This window comes from Pieris rapae, chromosome 3, assembly GCF_905147795.1.
Source record: "Pieris rapae chromosome 3, ilPieRapa1.1, whole genome shotgun sequence".
Lineage (NCBI taxonomy): Eukaryota > Metazoa > Arthropoda > Insecta > Lepidoptera > Pieridae > Pieris > Pieris rapae.
The window spans coordinates 3,537,865-3,555,330 of record NC_059511.1 but is presented as its reverse complement, the minus strand read 5'-3'; the positions used below and the strand labels follow the sequence as shown (position 1 = coordinate 3,555,330).

General features: G+C 34.2%; 3 protein-coding genes and 1 non-coding gene across 5 annotated transcripts; 2 read left to right on the top strand and 2 right to left on the bottom strand.

Annotated features, from left to right (window-relative positions):
* Positions 1–755: 755 nt before the first annotated feature.
* Positions 756–4,629, bottom strand: LOC110996586 (TBC1 domain family member 22B). The gene is made up of 4 exons (XM_022264339.2): positions 3,948–4,629; positions 3,049–3,261; positions 2,598–2,864; positions 756–1,495 (listed from the first exon to the last, which is right to left on the bottom strand). The coding sequence occupies exons 1-4, from the start codon at positions 4,509–4,511 to the stop codon at positions 1,088–1,090; spliced, it is 1,452 nt and encodes a 483-aa protein (XP_022120031.1). The 5' UTR covers positions 4,512–4,629; the 3' UTR covers positions 756–1,087.
* Positions 4,630–5,305: 676 nt separating this feature from the next.
* LOC110996589 (SANT and BTB domain regulator of class switch recombination) lies at positions 5,306–14,807 on the top strand. Its single transcript, XM_022264342.2, has 17 exons — positions 5,306–5,789; positions 6,212–6,300; positions 6,383–6,530; positions 6,902–6,992; positions 7,499–7,658; positions 8,334–8,447; positions 9,112–9,218; positions 9,565–9,729; positions 10,154–10,255; positions 10,866–11,007; positions 11,507–11,638; positions 12,127–12,274; positions 12,595–12,726; positions 13,259–13,398; positions 13,980–14,137; positions 14,289–14,455; positions 14,683–14,807. Exons 1-17 carry the CDS (start codon positions 5,369–5,371, stop codon positions 14,790–14,792), a joined length of 2,526 nt encoding a protein of 841 aa, XP_022120034.1. The 5' UTR covers positions 5,306–5,368; the 3' UTR covers positions 14,793–14,807.
* On the top strand, positions 7,406–7,477 carry Trnae-cuc. The gene has a single exon. It is a non-coding gene; the product is annotated as a tRNA-Glu (tRNA).
* Positions 14,808–15,069: 262 nt separating the features above from the next.
* LOC110996591 (60S ribosomal protein L6) lies at positions 15,070–17,309 on the bottom strand. Of its 2 annotated transcripts, none has more exons than XM_022264343.2 (6): positions 17,219–17,309; positions 16,697–16,850; positions 16,402–16,553; positions 15,939–16,110; positions 15,400–15,585; positions 15,070–15,257 (listed from the first exon to the last, which is right to left on the bottom strand). In XM_022264343.2, the coding sequence occupies exons 2-6, from the start codon at positions 16,841–16,843 to the stop codon at positions 15,096–15,098; spliced, it is 819 nt and encodes a 272-aa protein (XP_022120035.1). In that variant the 5' UTR covers positions 16,844–16,850; positions 17,219–17,309; the 3' UTR covers positions 15,070–15,095. The 2 variants fall into 2 exon arrangements, with proteins under 2 accessions (XP_022120035.1, XP_022120036.1); XM_022264344.2 differs by lacking the exon at positions 17,219–17,309 and adding an exon at positions 17,173–17,191.
* Between the last annotated feature and the right edge of the window lie 157 nt (positions 17,310–17,466).

Below are 17,466 nucleotides of genomic sequence, written 5' to 3'. Positions count from 1 at the left end.
GTGGTGGAGAGTTGAATTAATTACTAAGAAAAAAAACTGCCTAAATAAATAATTATAATTGCATAAATTGATAAAAAAACTACCGCGGCAGTCCCCGAGGGATCCAGTTCAATTATATAGGCATAATAAGTACATTGAAATTCAGTACCTATCGAATATTGGTTTTGGTTCTTTCAGAGTGTGTTAAATCGTACAGCATCGAATCAATAATTTTCATACTCACCATGGTGATTGACATGTCAAGGTTTCAAACACGATCGATCTAGACTTTTTACAAGTCTAGATCACATCACATTACATCCGAAACACTTGTTAAGTCGGTTTGCTGTTTATACTTAAATCTTAACAGCATTTTCACATATATATGTACCTTTAAACTTTTGTAAGTGTTACAGTTTGTTTACAACTGAAAGCAGCTGTCACTAAATTTCAGTGCTAGGTCAAGGTCGATTGCGCAAGTGTTGAAGTGCAGTAGGTCAATGTTGCTAGCAATAGGAACGCCTTATTAAATTATTATAGCAATTTCTCAGAGCGGCGTTTTATTAACTTGCAAGAAAATTAATATTGAATGCACGGTTACGAGTAGAATGTAATTATTGTAGAGCGTTGTAATTCAAAAATTACAACGCTTTTGTCCAGGATATAAAATCGGTTTAGTAAGATTCTTTAGGTAAATTGATTTTCTTCGTATGTACAACTTGTAAATCAACTGAAGATTTTTTTTGATAGGATTATGAAATAATACAGTTTCTCTGTTAATGTTTTATTTATTATGACGTAATAAACACTTTATAAACGTAATTCTATAAAATATAACTAAAGTAACATATACATAAAATACATAAAAATGATAGACAAAAAGGTCTTTATACATGAGCGCACGGCCTATTAAATTTTTAGGCCCTATCAACCACCAAAAAGAAAATTACTTAAAGCTTAACAAGGTTAAATTACCCTGCTGATCGCCACATTCGGTCCCTCATTATGTTGCCATTTATTTAATCAAAAATCCTTTGCACATAAAGCTTTAGCATAGAAAAAATGGCATGATTATGACGTTAACGACCATAGATAACTATTGCTCCCGTCATCTGTCGGATTTCCCCGCGTTGTGCAAATGGTTCGGCGCGTCGGCAAAGGCAAATTTTAACCTGTATGCTTCAGCTACGAGCATGCTTATATTTGAATCAGTCCAATTTTGAGTGGGAACATTTTGTAGTAAAATCATAAGCCCCTGAAAATCGCGTTCTTGCATCAGTCTTTCTCTCCAATGCAGTAGAAATGCTGCACAGACGTAAAGCTGAAATATAGCGAAGCCATCGGACTCTGCAAGATAGGTATCCCAAAGTCGAATAGTGCAGGGAAGAGGGATCTCTCTTGTAAGAAGGTTGTTCATCCACCGGAATGAAAATTGGAGATAATCTACACCGTGGGTTTGTAAGTGCTCATGAAGTGGTAAATCTATACGTCTAATTAGTTCCTTTAATTGATTAACCTGAAATTATGAGTTATTATCAAATTGATAGTCTTTCATGTGGTGTTAAAAACATAATTATTAATTATAATGACACTTTTTCTAAGACCTTTGGGCATCCCTTATTGATAAGTTAAACAGAGATTATACTTTAATTGCTCAAACAATATTTGAGTTATTCTTACAGTGGAATTTATATACTGATGATATAAATTAAAATAATCAGTCATATAGATAATTTTTTATAATATTATGGATTATCAAATCAGAAGTGCTTGTCACATAATCTTATTTATTAAGTTCAACTATACACTTCTTTTTGATAACTCAAACTGATTTATTTGACTTGTGACACATAATTGATACCAGTGATTCATATAAATGTTCATAAGAAAGAAATGAAATTTTTATTTTTATAATGTGTGACTATCTATTTTGATGTACCTATGTTTGTCCACAAAAATTAAACAGTGAATAATTGAAAAAAATAGCAACCTTTTTTTTCTCCTAAGGTTGCAATTATAAAATAATTAACGCTTACATACTATGTGTATGTCAAAGCCTACTAGCTTAATTAGCTTTTTAATTAATAGCCTAGCCTTTTATTAAACAGCTCTGTTTAACTGAGGCCTGTAAAAAAGTTTGTCAGTTGATCAAACAGCTATACATAGCTAGAATCAATAACATTTCATTACTTGCTTAGCCTGTTGACTGTTATTTTAATTTAATTACACTTTCTGGCACTCTCAAACTCGCAACCAAACTCTTCAAACTGTCAATATGGTGTCGGCAAGCCACAACTTTTATGGTGTTTTCCAAAGTTTCATAAAAAACAACAAGAATGATGGAAGAGTGTAGTGACAATAATAGTGTGAAATTGACTCAAGCAATTTAATATTAAAGTAATGTAATAATGACTCTTTCATATGAATCGCCTAACCATTCGCCGGCCAGTTTTAGTAGATTACGGCTGAATATCTTTAAAGCCGCTAGTTAAAGGCTGTTTAGTTATAAGGATAGACTGTTACTTGAATGGCTAATTAAGCTAATAGGCTGCCACATGTAAAAATTATTTATTGTTCTAGTTTATTAATTTAGTTACCGGATAAAGGCTTATTCTTACCTTATACTGTATACCAAGCTGTGCAAAAATATAATTATCTTGTATGCTATCAAGGAATTTAGACAGGCACCAAAAAGAGTCAGCTTCAATTATGTCTCTTTGCACCTCACTCAATGAGTCTAAAGGAAGGTTATCCAACTCTTTATTAGGAGCTGCTTCTTGAAGAAATACCATAAAGAATGGTGTCACCAGATCATTGATACCTTGGACATAACCAGAAGCAGGGTGTCTAATTGCCCAAATGTAGAGGATGCGTTCAAACATCACCTGAAAAATTATAAAAAGTCTTAAATTATAAATCTCTGTATGTGTTGACAGTACTTTTTAGTACAATTGTAAAACTTAATATTCAAATTGTGCAGTGATTTCAATATAAAATATAACAAACATAACATAGTATATAAGGACAAAAACTGTAAAGTATTTTAATAGTTACACATCGGGATTTTACCTGTACAGTGCTCTGTTGGAACAAAGCTACCAATGGGCTCATTCTAGGAATATCAATATGTATTTGTCTATATGTCTCCTCTTCCCTCTCGGCATCATAATACTGCCTTACTAGATGTTTGTAATCTGCTCTCTTACTATCCAATGTCTCTGCTCTACGTTCAGTGTTTGCAGGAAGATAGCCCGCTAAAAGCCTCCAAGTTACAGCTCTGGCCTAAAAATTTTAGCATTTTCTTTGTATTTACACTTTAATGATGCTAAAAGTTTAATAATCTTTCTTATTTACTATATACCCATAGTGATAGAAGATTTGTTTTTATTTTGAATTTCTTGAATGTATAAATAGAATAGGCAGTTTTTGATATTATTATAAAATTTATAGTAAAGAAATTTAGTTGTCAAGAAGCTTTGGTAATTCAGAGACAAAAACCCAATGTTTAATTTAAAAGTACTGTCTATAAAAATCTTATTTGAAGTTTGAACATAAAGCAGAAACAAGCTTTCACTAAATTCATAAAGTTTTCCGTCGTCCTTCCTAAGGCTAGAAACATGTTTTTGGGATAATTTTATTAAAGAAATAACAACAGCATAAGAAAAATGTTTACACTATATATAATTTCAATCTTATACTGGTGTTTATGTTGCATGTTCATTTCACCTTCAATTAACCTTTAACTTTTGTTAAATGCATAAAGTAGAATATATAAAATGGTAATAAGGAGTTGGTAAACATTTATTTGGAAGACAAATACAATATCTCTTATATAGTCTACTAAGAAAACAAATTTGGTATGTGCTTTCTGAGTACATTTTTAAACAAAGAAGAATAAAATGACTCACTATTATTTATTATAGACACCACACCTGCCATATATAACTGACCTCATTAAATTAACTAACCTTCACTGGTATTCCTGACCAGCTCAGATGTTTTAACTCATTCAGATCAAGAACAGAGCTTTCCAGTACTTGTTGGAATCTTTCTAATTTAGATTCGCTGCTTTCTTCACGAGAAATTAAAGCCGACGGTCGGACAGGGCGCGGGCGTCCTGGATAATGTCTAATGGGTCCCGATACGCTAGAACCACCTCCAATCTTTTTAACTTCATTTTTTTTTACTGCAACCGCCTCTTCTTGTGGCTTCACAGTTTCTGTTTCGATCTTGACGTCACATCTGTTTACGATCTTAGTACTATTACGATGTGAATTTATGACATTTAAAGCTACAGACTGTGATATGGCTTTCGATATTTTAGTCTCCGCAATCCCGGAGATGATCTCGTCATCCCCCAAATCCCAGGCATCGTTCACAGACGCCTGAAATTGTTGATAAGATGACCCAGACATAACCTCGTTTTGAGCGATTCTCTGCAAAGGCCTGCCTGGAACCGCTCGTTGTGGAGTCCTCCAAAATGTCTCAGACAATAAGCCGTCCTTGTCATATTCGGTTTGATAACTTTCCATAATAAATTGTACCAAGAGTCATTATAAATAACTTTTCAAGACAACAAAATACACGAAAACTTTTGGGAGTCTAGTTATAAATTGTCAAGTGGTCAGTACTCAGTACTCAGTAATCATTTGGCCTGACTGACAACTGACAATTGAAAGTTAACAGTTAACACTTAACAGGTAATTGTTTTGAGAGTTGACAAGTGGTTATATCAATAAATTACAATGGTACAGTGCAAAGTGAATGTTCTATAAATCACGATCACCATACTTTATTATATAAAGATCTGGTAATGAATTAAACATTGATGAAAATTACATAATTTTTTTATTTTTTATAAATCTTAATTTTTATCTATTAGCCTTAAATTTATGTTATGTTGGGGTAAAATACGTCTAGCACTAGCAACATTTTAGTACACCGCACTAGCGCCGCGTCCATCGGCAATGAGTGGTGGCGCGGACTCTATAACCGAGTATAGCGAGTATTTCTATAATCTCTACTCAGCTACAGTTATATAATATTACTTCATGGAAAATAGAATAAATAAAATCTATGCTATTGAAAGAAAAGCAGCCAACCCATTTTGATTTTCTTGTCAGTCAAAAAAGTTTTTGGTCAGATTCTATAAATATTAATAAACGTCTGCTTGGTATTTTAATTTTGATTATTATATTGTTTGCTTTATAAATTTTGAATAATGAGAACTAACTATTTAATACATAAAATTGACGTTAATAACGCGCAACCGCTTTTCTTGTAATCATATTATTAATACCTACGTGTTTCCAAGAGAAATATTTGATCAATACGAAGCTAGTTACATGATTTTACGGAGTTGAGAAAATATAAAATTATTAAAATTAATATGGCAAGTCCAAATCCTGATATCGATACATCATCAATGTTTATGGATAAAGGTGATGGTAGAAAGTCAAAAAGTCCCATTCGATCAGGCTCACCAAGAAACCGTGTCAAAAAAAAGGAACGCGTTGAGCCTGCAGCTGAAGTAATAACAGTTAAAGACTTCTTTGACTTTATGAAGACAGCGTATCAAGTGTACGAACATCTAGAGGGCTCAGACGATGATGGATCAAAAATTAACTGGGAGGAGTTAACCAAATTGACTGTTCTAAACCATGTTATAGAGCAGCAGGAGCGCGATCTCTTGCAACTCACCGTAAATACCATCCAAAAGCCAATTATTAGTAAAAGTGAAACGGCGATTGAACCCAAGTATAGCATTACCGAAAGAGTGGAAAAGAGATACAGTTGCACCGAAATTGAAGGTAGGGGTGCTACCGATGTATAACGTCCGCCTTTTTCGAATTAATTCTTCATTATTATTATTAAGTGTTGACCACGTGGCTACTTGTGACTTAACCCTAAGGTCGTGCCTTCGAATCACGGTAAATATTTCTTTTTATGTGCGCATTTTGACACTCACACGTTTGCTGAGGAAATCGGCATGCTTTAGACCCAAAAATCGATGCCATGTGCTAGACTCAGAAGGCTGATTATCTTCTTGCAAATAAAAAAAAAAATTACAAACAAGGTCTCCCAAATCCAATGCCAAGTGTTATAGAGCCACTGTTTTTTTATCTACTAATTTCACAAAATAATATGAGGTACTTACTTACTTACTTTTAGATACTTAAAGATCTGTAGGATTTATTCGGTACACCATGAGAACCTTATGTTTTATATCTAGGTAATCGCAGACGTAATCTGACTCCAGAAATAAAAGTAGAAATGTTAGGAGTTTGGACGGAGGCCAATTTAAATTGCAAATTAAATGATGTAAGTATTAATAAGCATTAAAAGGAAAATAGTACTCAAATATTTGTCACAAAATATAGATGCCGTTGATACACATTTTTAGGTGATTAACGAAGGAATTTTGGATTCTATCCTGCCATATTTGGTGGGATATAAAAAACCAGCGAAGACAACGAGTGTGTACGCTCCAATAATGAAGAAAACGGTTTCCAGTACATCCACCGATATTAAAAAACCAGCTAGTTTTGATGGTAATAATATATTTAATAATTCTATAACTACAAAATAATTTAAGTGGGCTTTGTATAGGGCAGTAGCTTCTTGGGAATTAGTTATAACCAAAAATTTATGTATCACTCAGCATTCCAAAATATATTTATTTCTTTTAATTCCGAAAGAAACTCTTATATCAGCGGCGCCTACTCAAAAAGTTCCGAACTCCATATATGATTGTATGCGTATAATAGATATATGAAAGTGATGTGATGGGTTTTGGCGCTATTCAAACACATTTTAATCTTGTTTAATAATCTCCGATAAAAGTAATGTGAATAAAAGATACCTACGTCAGATGCAAAGGTGATGTCCAAAAATAATTTATACTTATAGTAAAGTTTTTAAGGCTTCATAAACGAAAAGGATTCTCGTGATCGTCTGGGCCGAAGGAAATCATCTGTGATTGCAGCTCAAGAAAAATCAAATCAAAAGCAGGAGTAAGTTTAAATTTTTTAACTAGCGGATCCGATGGTCCTCATCTGACAGACCTTAAAATTAGCTTGCAAGCCTTCTGGCTGTGCGAATCTCCAAGGGCGGCGGTATTGCTTAACACCAGATCTTACCCGCTTCCCTCCTGTAATATAAAAAAGGTGATATATATTTTTGATAAACATCACGTCGTTAACAAAAGAACGACTTATTAAAAATCACTTTTAATTGAGGACAGTACGTTTATGCATCTCATTAATGCTACTTTAAAATATTGTTACTTAATATATTAAAATTTTATTACTAAAGGTTGTTACGTAATCTAAAATAATTTCTCCAAAATTATTACAATCATATGTTAAACTAAATTAAACTAAAATCCTACGCTGTGATATGGAGTATTTTCATAACTTTGTCGACATCCGATATGGTCTAGTGGCTAGGATACCTGGCTCTCACCCAGGAGGCTCGGGTTCGATTCCCGGTATCGGAATATTTTTTATATTTTTTTCAGTGGAGATGTTGAAATTCATGTTTGCGATGAGGTGAAAGGGTTGAAAAAAGACTTTAGATGCCCTCAAAAGCTGTTGGTTACGAAGATGGGATATTTCGCCGATGTCACCGCCGGTCAGAGGTTGGAAGATATGGATATATCTGTGCATTGTGACATACAGGTTATATACTGTTATTGTCGCGTTTTTTATAAGAATAACATTTTTATTTTATTACGTAGGCGTGACATCACTACATAGTATAAAACAAAGTCGCTTTCTCTGTCCCTATGTCCCTTTGTATGCTTAAATCTTTGAAACTACGCAACGGATTTTGCTGCGGTTTTTTTTAATAGATAGGATAGATTCAAGAGGAAGGTTTATATGTATAATAACATCCATTTAATAGTGGAGAAGTACTGTTATTTTTGAGGTTTCTAATGTAATGTCGTAAATATTTTTTTAACACATAAAAACATTTTTTCCGCTTTCATTGCAAACGCATGCTGAACCCTACGAGTTTTATCAAAATAATGTACTAAGTATTGTACACATTGAAAAGTTCTACATAAAAGTCCGTGATTGTATGTATGGATAACCCACATTTTTATATACAACGTTCACAGATTTTCTGTAGTGTATTTAGTAGTATTTAAATAAATCTAGAAATCCATATGGAGCTTGCGAGTTAAATTTAAATTCTATGTACAAGTCTTATTGCAGCTGTACTGTTCGAAGAGATTGAATTTAAGTTGAGCTTTAATTATTTGTATATATATACTACATTCTTCTTATATTTTTTATGGAATTTCAATCATTCTTAATTAAATGTGTTGTAAGAATTTAATGTTTTCGTAGATATTCGACTGGCTGATGCGTTGGGTGAAGCGCGACACCATTTTAGTCGCTGATTGGCCGTTACTAGATCCGCACAATGTCGTCCCTATATTGGTATCAGCTTCATTCTTACAGGTACTATTTTTCAATAGAGTTTGCTGTGCATTTATTAGTTTCAATTCACTAGCCTGTTAAATATTTTATAAAAAAAGACCTAAATGATGTATTAAAATTATGCACAGTATTTTTGTAATTAAAACAGTATTTGACTTTAATATACTCTTTTTTTATTTCATTTTGTTAAATTTATGAAAGACTAATTAAACACTATCTTAATGTAATTTAAATGCGTTTAATTACCACAACTCAATCTTTGACTAGGGCGCGATATTTCGGCACGATTATGAATCTTAATACGCCTTTATATTGTTTCTATAAAGGTTTTATATGATAAAAACATAATTTTAATATCACATAACACCAAGAGAGTGCGTTTTTCTATACTGTTTATAACATTGGTTTAAATCTCATAATTAAATTAAATTGTAAGATTTTTGTAAAAATGAGGGTGAAGAGAGAAAGGAGAAAGAGTTTCATAAATAAGTCGTGACGCGAACTATTTCTCGCATGTGTCTTACCGAAAATAATCGATTTGAATCTTACCTTTATTGATGTATAATTGGATGGTACCACTGTCTATTCATTCATATGTTACTGTTTATTAAGTGGGGATCGGTGGTATCTGGTTCTACCCTGGACGTAATTATATTAATAAATAAAAGTACTTTTCATATTCTAGATGGAGCCACTGTTGCACGACTGCCTCATCTACTGTCACGCACACATGAATGACATTGTGAAGACCACTACCAACCTCGCATGTCTCAGCGATGCTTTACTTACAAGGTACCTACTATATTTCGAAATTTGTCTTCTTGTGAAGGCTAGTTCAACTGGCTTACTAAACAATAAAAAAATTAAAATGTTGTCTTGCATGAAAGCGTTTTTCGGCAAACGAAAAAGTAATTCGGACACCTTAGACAAAGACGAACAGATACGCACCAAGAGCTACCAGTTAATTTATCCGAGACTTGTACCTGAAAAACCGGCTGTTTAGTTGCAGTATAGATAAATAACCTAGATACTAGAAAACTGATTTATATACACGGATAAAAAAAAAATTAAAATCGTTCCAGACGTAGTTAGTTCAGTGACATACACAGTAGAATTATATGGAATATCTTGTTTACAGATTAGCAGCAATGTACACAAATGTTGAATTGGAGGGTATCAAAGACCGTAAAGACAAGATTCAGTCACGTTTGTACTGCAAAATGATTTTGTCGTTAGCGGAACCGGTACCCGAGACCCTAAGGGGGCATTACGCGTCTCTGGCCACGCTCTTTAAGTGTAGCAAGTGGGTTGAGTTTTATTACTCCTTATGTATTACATATATAATGAAGTCGGTAACGGTAGTAGTTAAATATTGTTGAAAAGGTCGTTATTAAAAAAACACCATGCGGGTGAAGCTGAGGGCGGAAAGTAGAATATTTAAATACGCAGAGCCGTACTCGAAATCTGCCATTAAATTATTTATAAAAGTTATTTACATATTGAAGTACTACCTTTACTTTGAAAAAACTCTCCGTCTTCGCATACGCGAGGATTAAAAAAATAAAAATACATATAAGAACTTTGCAGTACCTACATTCATAAACGTAATATTTTCTATAAAAAACATATCTTTAATAACATTGCTGGCTTCACAGATTTGCCTTACTCATTTGATATAAGGTGTTTTTTCCTATGTACACAATTTAAAATACGCGTACACCCTCCAGGTGTAATAAACTTCTGGGTAGACACATAGCGGAACAAGTGCCATGTCAGCCTGCAGCTATGCGCATAGACCGTCGAGGCAATGTACTGTCTTCGCATAATAAGTATGTATTTAATTTTTATGTAGGATTATTAATCACGACAGATTATAAATCTTATGTGGTGTATTTGACAGGAGTATGCGTAAAAGATTCGATAGACAAAGTTAAATTAAATTACTTTCTACATAGCACAGGGACATTTGTATATATGTATGTTTTTTTTAATTAATAAGTGGCGCTACCTATTTAGGCGTGGGCCTCAGATTAATGTATCTGTTTCATGATTATTTGCCAATCCATGTCGGTATTCCTCACGATCATTTAGAGTTCGAGCCAGTGTTACATGCGCACGTGAAAGAAGGTTCATTGGTGGTGTAGCCGGAAATCGAACCTACGACCTTAGTGATGAGTCGTATGCTGAAACAACTGCTCAATTTCTATGTCTGTTTCACTGAATTATAAGTTACTCATTTACTTGCGTAAGTGTGGTTTACTATGTACAACTTTATAGTAATTATTCCTACTGTGAAGGTAATCACTGATTTCAAGTTGAAAGTTGAAATTTTTGGTTGAAAGTGAATCGTCACTTTGAATTGTCAATTGTTACGGAGATGCAAATTCAATGAAGTATTTTTTCATCTTGTGACTTCTGCATTTTTTCATATATCATCAGAGATCCATCGTGGAGTATAAATGACTATATAACATGGTTGTATGGTGAGTTACGGTCATGGCGACGCGTTTACTGGCGTTTGTGGGCTGACTGTCACTTTTTGAGGTGTCAGCTATGTGACAGCTATTTCCCAGCCTATCAGGTATTTGAAAAATTACTTAACGGAATTTCATGTTTATACTTTTTTCAAATGATTTGTACTTATGTTTCTATTTCGGAAAATCTAACATTCTGAAATAGGACAACATAGCAAAATGTTACATTGCAAAAAACATTAAGGCGAAACGAAATTCGCGGGGGCTAGCTAGTTCATAATAATTATTATATATTCAAACTTAAATATAAACCAAATTCGGATTACATATATCTATTAACATCTCGGCCTTTTTATTTTAGAAGATTAGCACGGTATTTGTGTGATAGCTTTCATAAAAATTGTGTGAAAAATGTGTGCTTTTACTAGTAGGTATACCTATTATTTACCAATGCGATGGGAACACAAAAGTGAGAGTGCACAACATGTCCATATGTCAGTTGATGACTAAGGGCAGCTTTCTTTACAGTAAGCCGCATGTCCGCTTAACATCCAGGGACATGTCTACGTGAATAGCGATCTTTTTATCATACTTGTTTTGTACTAGATGGAATGGTGTTCTCACCACGAGCAAACCCCGCACATGTTCGGAGTGGAGGGTCGTGCCGCACTCCCCGCGGGACGATACCCTTGCTGCGGAGAGAGGGCCTATCGTTTTGAGACCATTACACGGAATACGGTACATCCTTTGTTAGATTATACAGTCACATACACCTATTATATATGCCTGAATTAGTAAAGAAATGGTCACGAACACACGTCACACGTCTGTAGTAATTTCACTTAATTATGCTTTTAAACGCAGTTCTTAATTAAAAATGTAGTTCATTACACACTTTGGTCCTTTTTTTATAAAGGAGGTTAAAATGCACAAATGCAGTCGCTTTCACGGGGACTGTGGTTAACTCTTATCCCTCTGCTTATCAGAGGGGAGAAACCCACTAAAAATTAGTCCTGAACCCTCCATATCGCCTGCAGTGCCAGCCACATCCATTCTGAATGGATGTCGTCTGGCACCACATTGAATTCTCCGGGGGTCGCACTAGGCATTTAGCCCAGGGAAAACAATTTGGTCCTGGTTAGCACTTATTAACTCAGCCTTATTGTAGCGAAAGCATTATTGCAATTGTACTGTTGATCAATAAAATAAAATTTTGCTTTAAACAGGGCTGTCAATTTCGCGAGCACGTTCCAGATGAACGTTTGGCAACAGACGCGTCTGTGATGGAGATATACAACCGATTCCGTGATATCATCGCTATGAGACCGCCTCAACTCATGTTCCCAGAACGGCTGACACGACTTGTTGCTAGAGGTAACGGTGTCCATATGTCTAGACTAGCCCCTTTCCATAAGATTCTTAAGCCATACATTCGTAATACTTATTAAAATTTACTTATCTTTAATATCGTAGTGTATATCCTTAAATCACGTACCTACTGTATTTTTCATTCTGTTAGGTACGCGGTTATTGAACCAACTTTGAAATAAATTCTTGACATTTTAGGACTTTGATATGGAATGTCAATAAAAATAACCCTAGTTTTCTAAGTTGTCCAGCCAAAACGAAATCATTATTATTAAGTAGATGGTGAATAAGATTTGGGGGTAACCCAACAAATATTCGATTTTTAGAACATGGCGAGGAAGTGGATGGCCGTCTTCAATGCAAAGAAGTGTTCTGGTGGGAAGGCATCCAGCTGGTGCCACCACGTCAGCCACTTGGATTGTTGGGGAAACTATACACCAGCAATAGCAAATTTAACCGTGAGAATTTTGTTGCTAATTGTTTAAAAGCCTCGTATCCGTCGAGGAAAATATGGGAGTAAATTGACCAGGTCTTGTTGATAGGTTTAAAGTGCATAATTTTGCTTTTAAAAATACAAAAAAATGTGGTTGAAAATGTACCAGGATCGCAAAATCTGCCTTATTCAAGGTAAATGCTAATTAATATTGCACTAAAAATGTAGTTGAATCCAAATTTCATGGCTGTAAATATGCTCTCCACATTGGCATGTAGTAGGTAGGTACCTACCTAATTTGTAACTTCAACAAGTAACAAATCAAATCATGCTTTATCATATATTAAAATCTCACTATTATATATATAGTATCTATTTATTTTTACAAAATTTTATGCATTGGAGAGATTTTAGTAATGACTGCATTATTCGAAAAAAGCAAAATCATTATGTTTAAATGTGCCAGAAAGTTTGTCGGTGCAAGAATCCATACAGCACAAATCATAGCAAAACCAGCTTGAATCAGACCAGGTTATTAAGGGTGTAAATACACACAGAGAATACTCGGCCTGGGTCGCCGGTTATCAGTTCGCTGCAGGCTTCAATGCCGTCTTTGGCTGGCAATTGCTCCACGGCCGCAGCTTCGCCTGAGCGCATCGATAATAAAGTTAAACGTAATGCGAGCCCCAAGGGTAAGGTAAGTCAGGATGTAGGTTAGGTAAGTAATGCATTTACTGGTAAGTACTGTAGAGAATAGAAGATGACCAACTATAGGCGAATTTTTGTCGCGCCGTATTTGTCTATTATTATATCTGCACTTCATCTTATACGTAGATACACCACTTAAGTATGTTTTATTTATGTACCTAAGTGAAAAAATAGATGTACGAAATTAGGGGTTCTTCAATTATTTTATAGTTGATAACACAATGGCCACCGAGACGATCTATTTTTAATTAATCGATTATTTCTTTCTTTGTATTGTATGTCTATGTGGTCTTCTTCAAAAATGCATTTTGGTTCTTGCATGCTACAACCGTATTTTTTTTATTAAATTCCTTCTTTAATAAATTTTTTAACAGGCACTAATTGGGAACGTTTTGAAATTCTTAAAGCGGTAAATCTGTCAGTGAGAATTTTTTTGCAGTAAGCGTGACTCACTTTTCGAATATGCAAGGATAATATGATAATATTTCCAAGGGCGAACAAATTGTAATTTAATGGATTAGTTTAAAACATTTAATAATAATTGTTGCTAATAAAGATATATTGATAAAGCAAGGCACTGGTACTGGAGATGTCGAAGTAGCCGAAGAAGCCACAGACTCTGACGAAAGTGAACAGAGTTCGGATAGCGCAAGGAGTGACGAAGACACGCCGCCGCGGCGTCCCCGCACTCGGACCCGAGTGCCGGCGCCACCTTCTAATAGAAATAAGTAAGAATACCTGTACCTACTAGAATCTGATATATTGATTCTTTAAAAACACTTCACCGTAAAATATAGTTAATTATTATAATGAGTAAGCAAACATACATCATGTTGATCACAATTTTTTTATATGTTTTAAGTTAAGACTATGCCTTAGATCACGTCGATGGACCGCAACTACTGCTGGTCGTGTATGGGCGGCGACTGTCTCGGCTAGAAGTAATCAAGACGGACAACGAAGATTTGAGGAAAGAGCTGCTGCTCACATGAAGGCCACGCTGGCACGGAGACACCACTATCCCACTAAGCCTAAACAACATCCAGGTAAAATAAAGAGTCGGATATCATTTCACCTTTAAACACAATAGTTAATCTTTTATCTATTCTCCATATCTTTGTAACATTTTTTAAGTACTTTATGAACATGTTCTGTCTGTAACTTCTAGGCTACTTTAGGATCTTTGAAGAAATGCTTGTTCTAATTAAAATATTTATCATAGAAATTAGATCACTTTATATGAATGTGTTCTAATTTTTTTTGACATTAAAAGGTGGTGTATACGCGAAATTGGAAGCAGAATGGCGAGAGAAGCACGGCCAACAAAAAACACGCAATTTGTCCTCTGCAAGAATTCGCTCACAGCCGTCTAAATATAAATAAACGTGGTTCACTTTTTATTTGTTTAAATATCGCCCCCAAAGGGTAGGTTGGCTAGCGTTAGAAGAGCAGTGTGTAACAATGCCATTTCTACCATAAAGTAAATTATTAATTACAATAACATTTAAATTGTATTCTTAAATATTTTACTTAAATTTTTTAAAGGATGGATGGAATTCTTGATTAATACATTTTTGCTCATTATTATACATATCCAATTTTAATCTGCCGGTTTGCAGTCAGGCCACCAGGCCAAAGGTGCATGAAATAAAAGGCAATATAGTGATAGTCTTTTATTCCTAACATTTAGAACCTGAGCCGGTGCGCAAATTGGCTGGAGCGCAGACCAAAGGCAGCCTTAAGGTAACCCCGTAGCACCTTCTTGTCTGTGCGTTTGCCAATCGCTTTGATCACCGCATCATCCACCGTTTTCTGGTCGGTCTTACGTTGTTCTGATGGGACATATTTCTGAAATGGCGTAATTAGAAATTAGGATGTCTCTGAATAGCTTCTTAATATTTCTTACTAGGTAATATATTCTATATTTAACAAGTGTTCTATATAGCCTAAAAACTATACAAAATTAAGTTATTTGGCAGCTGTGACATACCTCTTTTTTGGTGGCAAAAATATCTTCACCCTCCTTCCGCTTGACGCTGCGCTTGGTGCTCTTCTTGTTCTTCTTGAAGTAGGCATCATCAAGGTGAGCAGGAAGCTTGAAGTCACCCAAATCAACCTTGGTGCTGGTACCAATAACATACCGTTGGGGAACACGACGGAGTGGACATGAGTTGAACTAGAAAGGAAAATTAGCTTATAATTCTTTCACAACTTGAGTCAAACCATGCTTTGAAAGAACTAATATTCTAAGAAATCTTAGTCATTTTAACCAATATACCCTTTCATATCTGAAAGTGGATATTTTTCTAGTACTGTAAACATTTCAACAACAAGCAAAAATTTCTTTAACTGATTCTACATATGTATATCCTAAGAATTTCTTTATAAACGTTTATGTAAGATTATATTAGTGTTAGCATGATTAAAAACATCTTTATTCTATTTTATAATATTTCAGTTTTTAAATTAATTCCAAGAGGAATTATCTATATTCATCCAATCCAATTCTAAATAATTATGTATACATACTGCAAATGGTCCAGTTACAAGTAGGAGTCCACTGGGTAACACTCCAACAAGAACCACTCGCTTGCCTGCATGTCTACCTGCCAGCAAGATGCAGACAGTTCCGACAGTAAGGTTGGGGCGGATGTTTCTGACATGCTTGCTAAAGCACTTGTGGTGGCGGTGTGTTTTGATTCTAAAGGAACAATTACATATTTACATTTAAATTAGTACCAATAATTTATTCTTCTACAATAAGGTTAGATCCAATAAGATAAGAGTAGTTTTAAAAACCTGCCATTTGCAATAATTATAGACAGTCAAACATGCAAGAGTCACCTCCTAAACCAATTGTTACACAAATATTGTTTAATTGTTATGTATTAAAACTTTGGTGAAATTATTTGTTAAATGTTATATTGTCATGATCAAAAGTCATAGTAAAGACCAAAACTAAGAGAGGTGTTATATATTATGTGATACATACTTGTCTTGTGTGGGGTAGAAGGATTTTCTCCGACGCAGTAAGACATTACGAGTGCCTCCATTCTTCTCACCACCAATGGGCTTTACTACCACGGTAGGCTTCTTGGGCTTGGTTGTCTTGGGGTTTTTCTTGCCAATGAACTTATATTTAGCCTAAAAATAAAACAATTAAAACTATTTAGTATATTACCCATTTTTCACTTTCTAGATAAGTTTAGATTCTAACAATGATGTTTATAATATAGAAAATTAAGCACTAGCATTAAAATAATGTTGTACCACATTGGAGTACTTACAGTTTTGTGGAACATTTTAGATTTCGAGAATCTAACGATTCCATTTCCTAAGTCATAATTCCTCGGTTTGCCAACTTTGGCTTTCTGTACTCCGCTTGCAGGAGCTACGGGGGCCTTAGCCGCCTCCTTAGGCTGTTTCGGAGCCATTTAGAATCTACAACAACAAAATACAACCTCAAAACAAACGTGTCACAAAACTTTTATGATTTAAAAGTTTTTTTTAAATAAGCCTTAAGTTTGTATTCTTCACCAAGTTATCTTGCACTTTTTTATTTGCTAATTTTGGCCACAAAATATAATACAAAACAAAATAACACTTCACAATCACCGACATACTGTATCTTTTACTTATCAAATTGAAGTTAAAACATTATATTTTACTGGGAAGTAATCACAGAAATATTCCACAAAACCACTTATCTGAAGAATACATTAATTAATTTTATTACTGAATACAAGAAATCTTTGAATATTACACTTATTTTTGTAGATTTATTTTATACAAACACAACATCGACTCACATTAAAACCGGGATCGAGAAAAAGAAGTTGACATTAGAATTTACTGGTCAAATTCGCTGTTGAGTTTGACAGCTTCTGATGTATGACAGCAAGCTTAATTGAATTACCTGACATAAAAACTTCTTTTATATTTAAAAAATATGTCTTCATAAAATATATTTACATACTAAAATGTTACTTATGACAAAATAATATTTAAATCAATTAAGTTATTTTTTTAATATAAATGTAAATTTCAGAACGTTTAT